The sequence below is a fragment of the Lipotes vexillifer genome, unplaced genomic scaffold (assembly GCF_000442215.2).
Source record: "Lipotes vexillifer unplaced genomic scaffold, Lipotes_vexillifer_v1.1 scaffold704, whole genome shotgun sequence".
In the NCBI taxonomy this organism is placed as follows: domain Eukaryota; kingdom Metazoa; phylum Chordata; class Mammalia; order Artiodactyla; family Lipotidae; genus Lipotes; species Lipotes vexillifer.
This window is the reverse complement of record NW_006771640.1, coordinates 1-18,886: the sequence shown is the minus strand read 5'-3', so window position 1 is coordinate 18,886 and position 18,886 is coordinate 1. Positions and strand designations below refer to the sequence as shown.

Genomic DNA, 18,886 nt, shown 5'->3' with positions numbered 1-18,886 from the left:
CCTGAGTCACCAAGCCTCTGTTGTTTTTCCTCATTCAGAAGTTTGTTGCAATTAATGATGGCTTCTGTGCACAACGATATTGTGGATTCAGAGCTCCACATTTGTTCTTACTACTTGACTATGTGCAATTCTACTTTTTTTTTCTTTTGACATTTTATTTAATTATTTATTTATTTATTGGCTGTGTTGGGTCTTCATTGCTGCGCGTGGGCTTTCTCTTGTCGTGGCGAGTGGGGGCTACTCTTCGTTGAGGTGCATAGGGGCTTCTCATTTCGGTGGCTTCTCTTGTGGCAGAGCACGGGCTCTAGGCGCGCGAGCCTCAGTAGTTGCAGCACGCGGCCTCAGTTGTGGCTTGTGGACTCTAGAGCACAGGCTCAGTAGTTGCGGTGCACAGGCTTATTTGCTTCGCCGTATGTGGGATCTTCCTGGACCAGGGCTCCAACCCGTGTCCCCTGCATTGGCAGGCGGATTCTGAAGCACAGCACCACCAGGGAAGTTCCTACAATTCTACTTTGAGTCAGATTGGACCATATGATTTCACAAGGATAGTTACTAAAATAATTTGTACAGTATGACCAGTGCTTCACAGGAACAGAAGGAAACATGCTGTGTCAGAGAAGTGTCTCTGAAAGCCAAATTCCTAATTGACCTTCCTTGTTTTTATTTACTGAATGCTGCTTCATATAGTTACCACTGATAAATCATTTAGTAGACTAGTTGTTATAGCAAGAAGTTAATTAATCCTGGTTTCTACTTCTGGTTCTGCCAGCTCAGTTGCTTCAGATACTTAATATATACTTCTGTTGCTCCATTTGAGAAATGGGAAAATCTGTTTATTGGATCGTGATGTGTTACATCTTTTTTTTTACTACCACACTTCTTAACTTAGCACCACTACTTAACTTTTTTCTTTTTCTTTTCTCATTGTGGAATAGCCACCTGCTTATGGTATTAATGCAGACAATTTTCAGAGCTATTTTGGTAGCAGAAGAGTCATTTTGTGCTTTTCACTGCCAGAATGTCATTGTCTTACTAACCTCTCTGACAGTGCTCTTGCAGAGAGTCTCATTCCAAAGTTAAAGAGATTTTTCTTTACCTGGAATTACTAGAAAGTGTTCTCAAAGCATCTAGATTCCTAGCGGCTGTTAGTACCGTCTGTTGTGACTGAATGGAAAAGTTATCCATCATCTTCTGGAAGAGATGAGCTTCTGGTGGCTCTCACTTCTTCCTTTGATTCAGGGTGCCCTGGTGGGAATATGAGTGTGTGAGGAATGAACTTCCTTGGGAAGCTTAAGATCAGCCTTCAAGAATCCTGCCTTTTAGGTAGTGTTCTCTTATCTACAGTTACCTGGATTTGCCTAAGAACTTTTCTTAGAACTGGTTAAATCATGAAAGTTATTAGTTGGAAAGAGTTGCCTAGTCCAGACACAGTTATTGGGGCAGGAGAGGCAGTGATTGCCTGCTTTTAACTAACCTATCCATGGGACAAGGGCAAGAACCAGCGAGGGAATTGTAATAGCCTTTCTCTGTAGCTTCCAGACTGAGCTGCTGCTTTTCTCTCAGGGCATCTGACCCTTTTTTAATGTGTAGTTGGTTTCAAAGATATGACAGATGAGAAAAAAAGAGTTTTAGTTTAGTGCTTAGCTAAGATAACAGGGCCTATTGTAAAATTTGGGTGTTAAGAGTTGGAGTTGTTTTTTATCATGGCTGTAAGTACAGGTGTTTCCTTGTTGCTTTAAGTATCCTGAGGTGGAAAAAAATGTATAATTTTATCATATTAAGTTGGTTAGGTTAAAGATTAAGCATAAGCCATTGAGTCAATAAATAACACTGAAAAAGTAATTTCATAGTACTATTTTTTCAGTAACTTTTGCCTATTCTTTTTTGTTTGGTTGTTTTTTTTAATAGATTTTACTCTCCACCCCACCTCCAGCTTTATTGAGGTATGATTGACAGATTTAAAGCTGTATATATTACAGTGTATACCTGTTTCTTTAAGGAGGAAATAAACCCCTGCCCTCCTGTTCTTACAAATAAAATGATTTTGTTTGCGAGATTTATTTATATGCTTGGTTTTGTTTGAGAGAGATTAAGTCACTAAGTTAAGGTATTTCTCACTTCCCACTCTTCTGTTCTTTGGTGTTTACCATTTCTTATTTTTGTAGCTCAAGATAAGGTACTGACTTATGTCTTATGCAAACAAAAAGCATATGTATTTACTACATAAAATCATAAAAAAAGACAAGTTAAAAGTAGAACACTCTGCTTTCTCCTACCCCTGTTCTACCCTTCCAGAGATGATGTGGACATGATTTTAAGTCTTTGTTTACATAGTCCTCCATAAACAGGTGTGTTTTTTACAAAAACGAGATCATTCTACAAATGCTATTTACTTATGTTTTGTAGTCTGCTTTTTTTGCTTATTATACATGGACATTTTCCCATGTTACTGATAATATTTTACATCATTTTTAGTGGTTTGTAGACATACTGTGTGATTGCTTCATAATTATTTAGCCTTTCCCTTCCTGTATGGACCTTAAAGTTGTTTCTGCTCTTTTCCAAATAATGGTTATAAGGAGGATCCTTGTAGCTAAATCTTTGATCTCTAGTTGAGGTGACATTTTTTTCATTACGCTTAGCCATTTGGAATTGCTTTTTCATGGCATGTGTATCTTTTTTCAATGTGTTATCTTTTCCACATTGATTTTTTAAAGTTTTTTTAAATTAAAGGTATTAATTTATTCAATACCCCTTCATTTCATTAATAGTTATTTTCCCAATTATTTTCCTTTTGATGTCATTTGACTTAGGAGTTCGCATAGGAGTTCGCATTTCCTTATGTAGTGAGTTCTATCCATTTTCTCTCAATGGTATATTTTTTACAAAAATTAATAAATTTATTTATTTATTTATTTTGGGCTGCATTGGGTCTTCGTTGCTGTGTGTGGGCCTTCTCTAGTTACAGAGAGCGGGGGCTACTCTTCGTCGCGGTGCACGGGCTTCTCCTTGAGGTGGCTTCTCGTTGCGGAGCATAGGCTCTAGGTGCTCGGGCTTCAGTAGTTGTGGCATGCAGGCTCAGTAGTTTTGGCTCACGGGCTCTAGAGCACAGGCTCAGTAGTTGTGGTCACGGGCTTAGTTGCTCTGTGGCATGTGGGATCTTCCTGGACCAGGGCTCGAACTCGTGTCCCCTGCATTGGCAGGCGGATTCTTAACCACTGAGCCACCAGGGAAGTCCCTCTCCCAATGATATCTTTAGTGGACCACCTAGAAAACTGTGCTTCACTTCAAAGTTATATAAAATTCACTTTTATTTTCTACTTTAATGGCACTGGTTTGGTTAAAGATAAGAGTGTGGGGATCAAACACCAGAACAATTCATCCTTTCCTTACTGTTATGAAATGTTGCCTTTATCATATACTAAATTTTATATGACTGTATGCCTTTCTCTGTTTCTGGACTTACTTTGTATATACAGTGATTGGATATTTACTTTTGTTCCTCTGCCATACCGCTTTAATGGTGTTTTAAAAATTTAATCAAAAGCAATATAGGTGAGATGACAATTTGCTTGAAAATTACTATCCTGGACTTAATTGTTTTTGAATATTGATGCATCATGGGAGATGGCCTTTTGTTTATCTTTATTATAATAATGAAACTAAGGGTTCAGTAAATGTTAGCTTTCTATCAAGCCTTATGCTGAGTATTTGTACTATCTAATTTGATAATTTAACCCTTACATGCTTTATAATTTATCATAACTTTTATATTTAAAATTTCCCAACTGTTTTGCTCTTGTAATAAGAGCACAGGAAATAACTAGTTGAAAATGAATAAAATAGAATTCAAAAATGGGAAAACTACAATAATAAAAGAGAACAGAATCATCATATATATGACCTCATATAAATAACCTCAAGATGCAATTTTGTTTTCATTATATTGCTTGGAATGGTTTAAATTATAGTACCTTTAAAAGATTTTATTACAGGAATTTTTAGGTATACACTAAGGTAAAACTGATTAATGAGCTCTCATATACCCACCATCCATCTTGAACAAATGTCAACACATTGCTGTTCCCATTTGATCTTCTCCCTCTCCCTCCCCCTTCAAGGGAGTGGGTTACTGTTATATTTTAATGCAGATGTCAGATATGATCTTATTAGAGTAGTCCAATGTGTATATCTAATAGATAAGGTCCTCTAAAAAAAATTGTCATGATATCGTTACCATACTCAACAGACAGTAACTCTTAATCTCATTAAATACCTAGTCCATGTTCAGTTTTCCCTAATTGTGTCTGAATGTCTTCTTTCAGTTGCCTTGTTCAAGTCAAAATCTAAACAAGAGCTAGCTATACATTGCATTTGGTTAATATGTCTCTTAAGTCTTTACTTATTTATTTGGGTGCCATTTATTGAAAGGACTAGATCATTAGGCTTGTAGAATTTTCCAGAGTCTAGATTTGACTGATAGTATTTTAGTGATGTTGTTTATCTCATTCCTTCATCCCCTTGAGAAAACTAAATCTAGAGGCTTGGTAATATTCATATTCAGTGTTTTTGGCAAGAATACCTCTTAGATACTGCTGTGAATTTCCTATTTCATCTTATTAGGAGGCATATAATGGAATGACCCATCATAATACATTGTAATATATGATAAATCAGTCCTTGGTTTTTAGGATCTCTCTTCTGGAACCCTTCTTTTAAAAACTATGACTTATTGTTTCAATACATTAGTTTTGTCACTTGTATTCTTCCATATTCCCTTCATTAATAAAAGACTAATAGATTAAATTCTATTTTATAGATGAACCATAGGTTGTGGAAAATTGCAGTTTATCTAAGGCCATAGACTTGCAGTTATATAGCCCAGAAGATGGCAGATTTTTCTTAGAGTTTTTTGAGTCACAGATAACTTTGAAAATATAATGAAAACTGTAAACCTTCTCCCAGGAAAATATGCTTGTGTGCACAAATGAAATTTGGCAGTTTCATTTCAAGAGGTTTAAAGATGCCTTCTGTCTGTGCTCATTCATGAACTGCAGATAAAGACCTCTTACCTTGGCTTATTCTTTCATTCTCATTCTTTCCTTCTACCTTGACTTATGCTTTCTTCTCATTTCTGTCATCCTGGCTATCCAAGATGATTTTTTTCACTTGAACTGTTTCTTGTAATGAGTAAAATTTGGAGTATATCTAGAACTTCTGTATATCTCCATCAGATATCCCAGCCTCTAGTATAGTGTGGTCAAATTAAGTGCCTCATCTTTTAGTCTAGTTTAGTTGATACACCTGAATGTTCCAAAAAAATATTTTTTATGTTGAGGTTGTGTTATTGGATAGATCATCTGACTTCTCATTATGTTCCTCTTTGCAGCAATCTGCAGAGCGCTGTGTAAGCACATTGCTTGATCTCATCCAAACCAAAGTAAATTATGTGGTCCAAGAGGCGATTGTTGTCATCAGGGATATCTTCCGCAAATACCCCAACAAGTACGTCCAGATACTTCTGCCCCTCTTCCTCAGATCATTTAGGAAATGTTTAAGTAAGGCACTTTAAGGTTGGCTAGGTAAGAATTAGTCTTTGTAAAGTAACTGGTCATAATTGAATACTTTATTAAAAATCAGAAACATATAAGTTGGTTAGCACAAGGATTCAAATCTGATTTTTCACTCTGCTTTATCACTTTTAGAAGAATTGAAGCTCTGTCTGAATATGCATTGTCAATTGGCATACGTTAAAGTTAGATTCTTTGGTGATGAAGTCACTATTAAATAAGGATACCCATATATTCCACGTTGTCTGGGCATAATCCATTTTATGCCTCTTACCAGGCATAATTAATAATTGTGCCGCTTTTCACTCTCAGAAACGTCTCAGTTTGAATAATAAATTATATGGTCACCTTATTGTAAAAGCCAGGGAGGTGACAGCTTCACTGTTCACTTAGTATGTTACCTAGCACTTGTAGAAAATTATAGAACATGTCAGAGTTTCAGGCCTTTTCTGAAGTATTGTAGCTGCTTCCATTAAGATATACAAAATCTACATTTTCACTCCACAAAAATTTTCACATTGAGGCCTCTTAGTTATGAAACAAAAATACTTTTTCATATTTGCTTTTGAAGGCAAACAATTAAGGAATCTGAAAGAGTGAAATAAGAGCAGATCTTATAAGCATCCTAAATATCATTTTACCTTATAATCATAGAGATGAACTGTGCTAAGGCTTCTGATTATCATTAAAGATAATGTGAAATGAAGTGACTTACAGTTAGTTAGCTTAGTGGTGGACTCAGAATTAGAAGAAATATTTTAATAAGATAGTGGCTTATTAAGCATTATATATACTATATATATATATATATATTTTTTTTTTTTTCTAGAAATGGTATTTTTGGAAAAAGGATCATATACTTTTACCACTCTCCCAGGAAAGAGGAGGGTTGGGTTTCTAAACCTCTTGATTAAGTGGGGAGGTGATATATCTTAATATGCTTGGTAAAGAAATATGTCCATTTCTGGTTTGTATTACTGAGGGATTATGATAGTTTAATTTTAAGAAAGCATTATCGAGAACCTGGCTTAATCAGTGGAAATAGGGCAAACAATTAAGTGTATTATTCAGTTGTCCATATCTCATTTATTATACAATTTCATTCAGATGTTTAAAACTGCATTAGCCAGGCTTCCCTGGTGGTGCAGTGGTTGAGAGTCCGCCTGCCGATGCAGGGGACACGGGTTGTGCCCCGGTCCGGGAGGATCCCACATGCCGCGGAGTGGCTGGGCCCGTGAGCCATGGCCGCTGAGCCTGCGCGTCCGGAGCCTGTGCTCCGCAACGGGAGAGGCCCGTGTACCACAAAAAAAAAACAAAACACATTAGCCAAGGAGATGGATTTAACATGGTAAAGAATGAGAGCTATAGACCTGTAAAAATAAATACTTGAATTGCTTATTTCTTTAGAAAAACAGGTCATTAGTGTGGGTGCCTTGGGAGGAAGGAACATACAGATCTCTATAGAAAGCAGAGATAGGTGGATAAGAGACAAAATTACTGTTTCTGGCTGCTATTGTTGTCTGACTCCATTTTCCTAATAGTAAAGTGGAATTTCTGTTCCTCTACGATGAAGGTAAAATGAAGTAATAGGAAAATTCTCTGATCTAGTTATGAGAAAGACTGTGAGAAATGTAAGGTAGTGGTATTATCTTAAACCATAGGTTAGTTTTTCCTTGTGAAAAGAATATCTGATAAGTTTTTACAAAGATTTATGGTCTAGTTATTAAAACATAATTGAAGGAAAACTGAAGACATTTATAATTTTCTGGCTTTAAAGCCTGTACATTCTCTTGGCTAAAAGTCTTTGTAGTTTGGTGGTGGTTTAGGGTACCTTGTCCATGGTTTTTTGCTTTTTAGGCTTCATTGTTAAATATACTTCTCAGTTTTGCCTTCAGTAACCATAGTCCGTTTTGTTATATCAGATATGAAAGTATCATTGCCACTTTGTGTGAGAACTTAGACTCACTGGATGAGCCAGACGCTCGAGCAGCTATGATTTGGATTGTGGGAGAATATGCTGAAAGAATTGACAATGCAGATGAGTTACTAGAGAGCTTCCTGGAAGGTTTTCATGATGAAAGCACCCAGGTAAGTTCCCATCTATATCTTATGTATTAGATGTTTTGGGGACAATTTCAGGAAAGATAAAGGTTAGGCAGTTTCATGTGTGTGAATTTATATACACATATAGTATGTTCATTTTTCTCCCCAAAAGGGGTGACCTTTTTCAGTTGCGCTAACTTCTGTTGGAACAAGCCTGCCTAATTTAGACAGTGGTTCTCAAACTTTAATGAGCCATAGAAGCACCTAAGCACTGGTGTTTAACCTGTGTTAAAGGACAGGTTGCTGGGCCCCACCCCTCGAGTTTCTGAGTCAGTAGGTCTGAGATGGGCCTAAGCATGTTCATTTCTTACAAGGTTGAGGATGGTGATGCTATTGCTGCTGCTGGTCCAGAACCACACTTTGACAACTACTGACTTAGAGCAGTAGTTATTACTTTTTAATTTTCTGTCACCTAAAGATGATTACCCATTGCTGTTAGTAATGGTTTTGGCTCAGTTGCAGCTGGGGTTTTTGTCTGGGGTGAAGGCTGGCATGTGCAGTTTGAAAAGATTCTTTGTGGATGGTCAGACTCCTTCCCATCTTCTGTCTGTCTTCTACCAAAACTGAGAGACCTTCGAGTCAAAGGCCCAGAGAAGCAGATAAATTATTAAAGCTTTTTCCCCGGCATTTGTACTCACTGCAGATTGAAGTTCATGTGTGTAATCTATCATAGTAATTTTAATAGGTCCTACAAGGAACATATACCAGCCAGTAGTTTCATGGTTCGGCAGGTGACTCTTTTTTTAAAATTTTATTCTTTTTTTTGTTTTTAATAGATTTGTTTCATTTATTTATTTATTTATTTTTGGCTGCATTGGGTCTTCCGTTGCTGTGCGCGGGCTTTCTCTAGTTGCCGTGAGCGGGGGCCACTCTTCATTGCGGTGTGAGGGCTTCCCATTGTGGTGGCTTCTCTTGTTGGGGAGCAGAGACTCTAGGTGCGCAGGCTTCAGTAGTTGTGGCGCATGGGCTTAGTTGCTCTGCGGCACGTGGGATCTTCCTGGACCAGGGCTCAAACCTGTGTCCCCTGCATTGGCAGGGGGATTCTTAACCACTGCGCCACCAGGGAAGCCCTAGCATGCCACTCTTAATTGGTTGTGGTCTGGCATAATTCTACTGTCTTGGCTCTTGCCTCAGTATGATAAATGATTCCCTGATTCCCTGGAAGTTGTAGCTTTTGGTGGAAGTAAATAATAAAGAATTTGGTCAGGAACCAGTTTTATTGCCGTCAGTATGAACCAGCAGTTTTTGATGCCAAAAAATGCAATTTGGAGATAGGAGGCTAGTGATTTCAGGAATGTGGCAACCAGCTGGATACACAGAAATCAAAGTAATTACTTTCTCTGACGTAACTAGTATAATGATCAGTCCATCTTGATCCAGTATTGTTCTTAATTGAATTTGAGAACAGGCTGGCTTTAGCAGGATGTCAAGAGTTATGATGTGTGTTTACACATGGAATCTGATTCAGATATTCAGTTTACCATTTTCCTCTTTCATCTCTTTATAGGTTAAGAAAACCTTTGACTGCTATTGTGGATATTGGCTGAGTTTTAACCTTTGTTTCTTAATCAAAATCAGAAAGACCTCATAGTAAGTCATATTTGGGAAAATATCACTTTGGAATTCATGGTGTGGAATAATGCAAATGCCTTTCACTTTACCTATTAAATTACATTTGCTTAGGTACAGCTCACTCTGCTTACTGCCATAGTGAAGCTGTTTCTCAAGAAACCATCAGAAACGCAGGAGCTGGTACAGCAGGTCTTGAGTTTGGCAACACAGGTAAGAAGTCTGAAAAAAGCATGGAGTTGATTTGTCTTGTTTTAAATTCTAGGAAATTGTGAAACTTCTTCCAAGAAGGTTCATTTGCAGAGATTTTAAACGGAAGGAGTGCAGTCTTTAGATTCTGTTAAACAAATAAAAACAGTGCCTCTTTTACATATTCTGCTGAATTAGAACTGGTTGTATGGCTTCTAAATGAATCAACTGACTTCAGTTTTAATGATAATTCATGAAAATTGAACTTAGACTCTTTAGTGTTAATGAAGGACATGACTGTGAAAATGACATTGAGTCTCACAGTATCTCCTTCTGGGGGACTTAATTTCAGCTTTCAAATGAAAGTACCCTGTAGAGACGGTAAATGCTTTGACAAATATCTCGTGTGCTGTTCTACCTTCTAGATAAGTTGCCTTTCTCTTTAAGTAATTTTTTTTTTGGGGGGGGGGTACGCGGGCCTCTCACTGTTGTGGCCCCTCCCACTGTTGTGGCTCCCCGGAGCACAGGCTCCGACGCGCAGGCTCAGCGGCCATGGCTCACGGGCCCAGCCGCTCCGCGGCATGTGGGATCTTCCCGGACCGGGGCACGAACCCGTGTCCCCTGCATCGGCAGGTGGACTCGCAACCACTGCTCCGCCAGGGAAGCCCTCTTTAAGTAATTTTAAAGTGCTAATGCTGCTTCCTTAATTATTTAGTATTTTTGGTCCTTTTAGGGAGGGTTCTGATTTCAGGAATGTGGCAACCAGCTGGATACACAGAAATCAAAGTAATTACTTTTTCTGATGTAACTAGTATAATGATCAGTCCATCATGATCCAGTAATGTTCTTAATTAGATTTGAGAACAGGCTGGCTTTAGCAGGCTGTCAAGAGTTATGATGTGTGTTTACACATGGAATCTGATTCACATATTCAATTTACCATTTTCCTCTTTCATCTCTTTATAGCTGTATATTAACAGCATTTGAACTCTTTTATAGTTCTTTAACCTAGTTCTGAGCTGTCATCTTTCCTTTTTTTTTTTTTTTTGCTCTGGGGAGCTTTATTTCATATCAATAATGAGCACAATTGGAGGACTAAATATGGTAAATCCTGTAATTAATTACTACGGTTGGGGTGTGCACTTAGTACACTTCTTGAAACCCAGTTCCAAACTGAGACCACAAATGTGAACCTTGAATAGTTGCCAATACATCATCTGTTAAGTGGTCAAAGCGCATCATTTGGTACATGATAAATGCAAAGTTCTTCTTTCCTCTGACAGTATTTAATTTTAGAAATGCCAGGAATCCATTTTAAGGAAAAGAAGTTCGACGGGCAGATAAGGCATTTGAATACTTAATGGAATACTATAAAGCAGACAACATTATTAAATAAGTTGTTTATAGAATGTGCTATACAACTCTGAAAAAAATACAGCCAAGAAAACTGCTAGAGTCAAAGGCTACTTTCTGACACTTGATTCAAGTACAGATGTTTTACAGTCAATGAACTCAAATGTGAAGAAGACCTCAACTAAAAATTAAGATAATTGTCTTGTCTGATTACTGATGCACGTAAACATTACTGAGAATTATCGCTTGATTATCTTTTAAGGAGCAGTTGACCAACAGTAGTTGAGGTTAAGGATGTCAGAAAATTCACTTCACAGAAAATAGAGGTGTCCCACTCCACCCCTTGTACCTCTCAGTTTTCTCCATTTCTCCAACAAATTATGAATGAGCTTTTGAATGTGCTATTTCCCCAAGTCTCTAAACCTTCACTTGACCCCATTATGGTTAGTGGGAAGAAGCATCCATATGAGTATGTGGAGTCAAGGGCAGGCCATGGCTCACCATCTGTCCATGAAAAGTGGACTGGGAGGGTGTCCCTCACTGATGAGGCATGTCTTGGCACTAAGAGCAGAAGTTGGTCATCTTCTGAATCAAAGTAGTTTAGGTTAGACGTTCATTTTCACGTTAGTGTTTAATAGGTCATCTACAGGGGGACATTTTGAATAGAAATTGCCCCTTAATCATGTAGTGCTTATTACAGACTCTGCAGGGTGATTGCCATTAAATTAGCCATGTATTTGACTTCATCTTAGGGCCTTGAAGCTCATTTCTGTCTTTTGCTACAGGCCCTGGAGCCTCTCTCCTTTGTATGAAAGAAAGAGCTCTGTATAGATTAACCAGATTCAAAGAAGTCTTGTGTTTATTCTAGATGGTAATATAGTAAACTTGACTTTAATGAGGCCTATGTACTAACACTTCAGAAAACTCCCTGAACACAGATAAATACCTATTTATACAGTCTCTTAGCTTTCTCAGAAATCTCATTTTCTTCAAGAATCATGGGATTTCTGTTTATTAAAGTATCTCAAGTTTTAACTCTCCCCTGATGGCCACATTTCAAAGCATCAGCAATATTTGGCTCTCCATGAAAGTTACCACAAGAAGTAGAAAATAAGGAAAGAGAAAATGTAGAGATGGGAGTGCTGGGTGGTGACCTAGAATCACTCAGCAGTTAAGAGACTGTCTCAGCTTACATTGTGTGACAGATTCATGCCTCAGCCAAATTGAAGATTCTGTGTTTATGTATATGTGGAATAGTCAAAATCATCTTAACTGCTGAAAGGCCACTTGACATTCATCCACATTGGAAAATAGATACACCTTTCCTATTATTAATTTTACATCTTTTAAAATTTATTTGTTAGAGCTCTTTGAAGTGTTTTTTCTAAAACTTCCTTTTGCCTGAAGCAAAGCAATTAATATTATCTATATTGAGCATTCTAGATTTCCTAGTCTAGACCCTTTATTACCCATTTGTATCTCTGTTAAGATGGAGTTAGAACAGTTTTCTAAAAAGAATTTTGGCTTTGCTCCTTCTCTGCTCACTTTTTTGATTTATTTATTTATTTATTTACTTTTGGCTGCATACGGGCTTTTTCTAGTTGCAGCGAGTAGGCGCTACTCTTCGTTGTGGTGCGCAGGCTTCTCATTGCAGTGGCTTCTCGTTGCAGAGCACGGGCTCCAGCAGTTGTGGCACGTGGGCTTCAGTAGTTGTGGCACACGAGCTTAGTTGCTCCGTGGCACGTGGGATTTTCCCAGACCAGGGCTTGAACCTGTGTCCCCTGCATTGGCAGGCAGATTCTTAACCACTGTGTGACCAGGGAAGTCCTGTCTACTCACTTCTGAATAGATAAGGCTAGCCTCATAATCAAGTGAGTGTCTTTGGTAGAGTCTATTGTATTCAGAAGTTCTGAACCCTGCCTTCATCTCCATTGTCTCTTAAGGCCTCTGTATCTGTATTTAACAGGCAGCATAGGAGAGCTGTGTTTTAGGTTCTTGTCAGAGTTCAAACACTCTTATTACAGTATTTGCCTAGATAAAGTGGTTTAGGGAGGATTCCCTATGTTCTTATAGATGTTGAAATTTACCACTGAATCAAGCCAGATTAGTAGAGAGCTGGGGATCTAGACTGCATTGTATTTGACCCTTATTAGAATTGTTTTTACTGAATTACACTAATATCATCATCCTATAGTAAGGGTTGTCATGAGAAACTATCCTCTTTAGATCTGTTATCAAAGTATTTATTCCATTATATATTTTTTTCTCTATGAAACCCCATAAAAAAAATTCCTAACCAGTTTTGGATTCTCTTATGCATTAGTGTGTAATTAACTGCCCCTCTGAATGGCTTATCTGACTAGACTTGTTTTTCGTATCAGATGTTTGAAACCTTAGAATCAGATTTAAGGATCTCCCGTAGAAAATGTGTGGGTCATCGTGGCTTGCATTTTTCTGCCTTTGCTTCTAATTTATGTTCTCTAGCCTTAGATGTGTTTTTATAAGCTTTGTTAAATCCTTTTCTAGAACAGGGCAGGGTATAAATAAACCATCAGATGTTCCTAATTCTAGATTTTCTGTACAAGGACTAGTAGAGAATCTTAGTAACCACAGTCATCTGTATAGTGCTTACTATGTGCCAGGCTTTCAGTAAGGGTTAATACTGTTACTCTTCCCATTTTATAGGTGAGGAAACTGAGACATAGAGAGGCCGGCCCAGTTAGTATGGGATGGAACTAGGACTCAAACCCAAGTATCCTGGCTCCAGAGTCTTTGCCCTTTTCTACTCTGTTAATGCTGCTTCTCAAGTCTGAAAGTTAAGAATGACTTTTGAGAATACGCATTTCCTCTCTTCCCTGCCTGAAGCATTGTTGTGCATAAGCCAGTATAAATAAGTGAACTTAGAGGTTTTAAGATTATTGTGGATGATTATTTCATCTTTGGCTATAAATAATTAATAAACAGTTTCTCTAGACTTGCCTTTTCTGTCCAGTTAATGAAATCTGAGGCATTAGCATAATAGAATAAGCACATTTATGTAAGTCTTTTCCACTGGAATTTTCCTCTGGAATTTTTTTCTCAAGTTCATGAAATAAGAACCTAATTTAATATTTATGTTACCAGCCATAAATTTCTAAGTTGAGGGCAGCATGATCTGCTGAGTTATGTTAATTTGAATTGGGTGGTGGGGTTCTGTTTCTGCTACATTCCCTGTGACTGGGCAAATTTCTCTGTCATACTACTGTTCTGTCTTTATAGTAGACTTAATCCTATTGTTTATCTATGCTGAGAATTCAGTGAAGTATATGTGAAATCTTTGTGCTTCTAATTTTAAATAAAATGGTGGTATGATTAGAAATATTATGGGACTTCCCTGGTGGTGCAGTGGTTGAGAGCCCGCCTGCCAATGCAGGGCACATGGGTTCGAGCCCTGGTCCGGGAGGATCCCATATGCCGTGGAGCAACGAAGCCCATGCACCACAACTGCTGAGCCTGTGCTCTGGAGCCTGCGGGCCACAACTACTGAGCCCACGTGCCACAACTACTGAGCCCACGTGCCACAACTACTGAGCCCACGTGCCACAACTACTGAAGCCCATGCGCCTAGAGCCCAAGCTCTGCAGCGGGAGAAGCCACCGCAATGAGAAGCCCACGCACTGCAACGAAGAGTAGCCCCTGCTTGCGGCAACTAGAGAAAGCCCACGTGCAACAATGAAGACCGAACAACGAAGACTCAATGCACCAAAAAATAAATAAATTTATAAAAACAACAACAATAAAGAAAAAAGAATAAAAGGGGAGCAGAGAACAGATAAGACAAATAAAAAAGAAATGACAACAGTTCCAAACCTAACCATCTCAATAAGTACATTAAATGTGTCTAAGCACCCCAGTTAAATGACAGAGATCAACAGGTTAGGAAAAAAATATATATATATGTATATATCTATAGATATATCTATATATATAGATATAGTTATAGATATAGATATAATTAGGGGAAAAGAAAACCAACCCTTGAATCCATGGCTTTATTTCAAAGATTTGTCTTTTCGCTTTGATAGTTTTAGAGGAATTAGTAAAGAATACTCAAAGAAGTGTCCAAACTTTAGTAATTACTATTTTTAGTACATGGAAAAGAAGTCTTCACCTTAGTTTTTCCATCTGTGAACTAGAGACGGTCATCATCAAAATCACCTGTGCTCCGCGATGAGGAGTGACCCCCACTTGCCACAGCTAGAGAAAGCCCATGCACAGAAATGAAGAAAGTCTTCACCTTAGTTTTTCCATCTGTGAACTAGAGACCATCATCATCAAAATCACTTGTGCTGCTTGTTAAAAATAAAAGTTCCTGGGCCCCACTTCTGACGTAATGAATCAGAAAGTCTGGAATCTGCACTTTCAGTGGCTTTCCTGGTGTGTTAAAATGTTGATGCACATTATAGTTTAAGAATTACTGTTTCAGAGCTTGCCTGGTACGAATTGTTTTGGAAGCTCTCAAATTTTGGGAAATACACTATTTTCTTGAGATCCTTACGGGGGCCTATCAGACTAGCAGTACAGTAGATCCGAAACCAAATTTTCTGAGTCACCAAACACATAATGGCACCTTAAAATCATAAAAATTTCTATTTTCTTGTCATTAGCCTTGACTGGGCCTGATTTATCGTGGTCTCCATGTGAATTAGTGAGGCAGTGAAGGCCAGCTGATAGTAGTCCTAACAGATCACCCCTCAGGATAACTGAGTTTGCACAGTGGAGATCCTTGCCCACTCTTCACTTCTAGTCCTGTAAAATTTGCACCCATTTTCTCATTTCTCATAGGACTAAATTTTTCTGTTAAGATTTACAGTACGTATACCCTTTGATCCAGTGATTCTATCTCCAAAAGTTTGTCCTTTTGCAGTGTTTTGAATTTGTGGGGGGACTCAAGCTATTTTCACAGAAGTATATATTTTGTGAGTCCCCACAGGAATTTTTTTTTTTTTTTGGCCATTTGGTTAAATATGTACCAGCTATATGAGAGAAATAGTTTGAAGTAGAAAAAAAAATTATTTTGATAAGTATATTATGAAGCTGTATTATGTAGTTTATTTTAATATGTTTAACAACTTTACTACTATATAAAGGCAAATTAAGTTTTCCCAGTTAAGTGATGTGTAGTGTTCATTCTGTAATAAAAAGCATAGTCTACAAATTTTAAATGACATGCTTTGGGGACTGAATATACAGATTGAAATTTAACTTTTAATTTAAATATCAATAAAAGCTGGGCAGGGGATTGCTTTCCTAATGTGATACTTGGAGAAACTTGTATTCTGCTGTTTTAAAAACTCGTTTATGTTTCATAATATTCACGCCTTGTTTCCAAATGAAAATCTAAGTGAGGAGGTTTCAGGCTGCTATTTATAAATACTTCCTCAGGAGCAAATTAGCCCCCCTCCCAACAAGCAACAAAACAAACTCATTTAAATTGGATAGTATCACTGTTTCCCATTTTTAACCCTGGCATTTCAAATACTACAAACATTTTAATATGAATAATACATGTATATGTGCATTTCTATTAGAATAATGCAACCTATGAATGTGATAAAGATTATCTTGAGGTAAAATTTACCATTTTTATACTGTATTAACTTGTATCTCAGTGTTCTTTATGCTTTTTTGTTCTTAACCAGCACTCCATTTTGAGTGCAAATTAAATAATACATGATTAAGAAAATCTATATAAAACCATCAGGGTCACTTCTGGTATTGAGCTGAATGATACGTGCCTTAAATGGCTAAATTATAAACCAGTTCATCTGCTTATGTAGAAACTCATGGGAAAAACCCTGGCCTAGTTTAAAGAAAATAGTTTTGTATGTGTTTTAAATACAGAAATTGAAATGGGACTGATTGTTGCCTTTAATAACATGATACCACTGGAACAATTCATGCATAAATGAATGCCACTATATAGACATTCTGAGAGGTGGATACCAGGATATTTATTGCCACTTTGTAATGATTGCAAAAATAAATAGTAGGAAGGAGGGAGAAGGAGGCAACAGCCTAAATGTTCATCAGTAGAACACTAGTAAATAATGATGCAGTGCTGCATATACAGTGGAAAATGGCAGCTGTATGTGCCAATATGGAAAGCAGCTTGAGGAGCAGTATATATACTATGAAACTGGTTTTGTATAAAATAAATATATATGTGTGGGAGCTCTCTGGTAAGATATATAGTGCACTGTTAATATGGCTATTTTGGGGATGGGGAGTTAAGGTGGGGTAGGGTTGGATGATAGGGGGAGACTTATTTTTATATTATACATTTCTAAATTGTGGTGTGTCATTGATAATAAATTTTTCTTAGCCATGACCATGTATAAAATTATTTTTAAACAGCCACAAAAAAAAGAAACGAGACCACTAAATTCAAGTGTCACCCCTTTTAGAAGCACTTAGTTATGTGCTCTCTTTAACAGTTTTTTTTTTAATTATTTAGGTAATAGTACCTCTCATACTATATTGTAATAATTAATATTCTTTGAGCTCATTGAAGTCAGGCACTGTGTTGTTGTCTCTTTATTTCCAGGGCCTAGCCAGTGTCTCCATAGGAGATACTTAATAAATATTTGAATGAAGAAAGAAGGTATGGGTGAAATATATGTAAGATGTGTTTCATGAATAATCCTGCTAATATTAAAGCAGTTAAAAACATTATTTTTATGTCCTGAGGCCATCGTAAGCAGTTGATTTTTACTGGCTTAAACTTTATTTTCCTTTTCCCAACTTCGTTTTGAATTTGAGTCTTAGAACTAACCCACTTCAATTTATATTTAAATTCTTGGAAACATTAGAGATTACAGAATTATGACTCTATTAACAATATATTGAGTCTAAATATCTTCTTAACGGCCAACTCTGAGTAAATCACTTCAGCATTGCCTTGATAATAAATCCAGCAGTTTGGCTTTCTGTATGGAGAAAGGTTACATTTAAACCTTCTTGCCGTTGCCTTTTCATTAGGATTCTGATAATCCTGACCTTCGAGATCGGGGCTATATTTATTGGCGCCTTCTCTCAACTGATCCTGTCACAGCCAAAGAAGTAGTCTTGTCTGAGAAGCCACTGATCTCTGAGGAGACAGATCTTATTGAGCTAACTCTGTTGGATGAGCTCATCTGCCACATTGGTTCTTTGGCCTCAGTGTACCATAAGCCGCCCAATGCTTTTGTGGAAGGAAGTCATGGAATCCATCGCAAACACTTGCCAGTACATCATGGGAGGTAAGCAGGTAAACTAGGTTTGAGTGAGAAGTGATTCTCTGTTTAGACGAAGTTGGTCTTCCTCAAGCTTTTATAGCCTAGAAAAATTTGTTATGCATTTGGCAAACCTATTCTACTGCCCTGGAGGCTTCATCTGAATGCTAGTGACCACGCACAAGCAATGGGTTAAAAGGCCTCTCTGTGTTCTAATCTCAGAGTAGGTAAGGTTGTGCCTTTAGAAAATTGTGGTGAAGATTTTCTAAATGGATAAAGTTTGAAAGTTGCTTAAGTCTCCAGAAAGATGAGGCTAGAAATTTTCCCAGAGTTGAAAACTTGGTAAAAAGCCTGTACAGGCATACCACAGAGATAGTGCACTTCAGTTCCAGACCACTGCGATGAAGTGTCATGAATTTTTTTTTTGTTATTTTTTCAGTGCATATAAAAGTTATGTCTATACTATACTGTAGTCTATTAAATGTGTAATAGTATTATGTCTAAAAAAATAGTCTACATACCTTAATTTAAAAATACTGTATTGCTGGGGCTTCCTTGGTGGTGCAGTGATTGAGAGTCCGCCTGCCGATGCAGGGGACGCGGGTTCGTGCCCCGGTCTGGGAGGATCCCACATGCCGCGGAGCACCTGGGCCCGTGAGCCATGGCTGCTGAGCCTGCGTGTCCGGACCCTGTGCTCCGCAACGGGAGAGGCCACAGCAGTGAGAGGCCCGCGTACCGCAAAAAAAAAAATACTGTATTGCTAAAAAATGCTTATCATCATCTGATAATGCAGGGTTGCCACAAACTTTGAATTTGTAAAGACTGCAATATCTGCAAAGTGCAATAAAA

At 37.7% G+C, this 18,886-nt stretch overlaps 1 protein-coding gene across 1 annotated transcript in view; it reads left to right on the top strand.

Annotated features, from left to right (window-relative positions):
• The window catches only part of LOC103070590 (AP-2 complex subunit beta), a gene marked incomplete at its 3' end in the record, with an annotated part of 56,668 nt that extends 38,604 nt beyond the window's left edge, over positions 1-18,064 (top strand). Inside the window, exons 10-13 of the mRNA XM_007447057.1 lie at positions 5,390-5,505; positions 7,493-7,658; positions 9,357-9,455; positions 17,805-18,064. Coding sequence (XP_007447119.1) covers positions 5,390-5,505; positions 7,493-7,658; positions 9,357-9,455; positions 17,805-18,064 — 641 coding nt within the window. The remainder of the gene's footprint in view (positions 1-5,389; positions 5,506-7,492; positions 7,659-9,356; positions 9,456-17,804) is intronic.
• Positions 18,065-18,886: the final 822 nt, after the last annotated feature.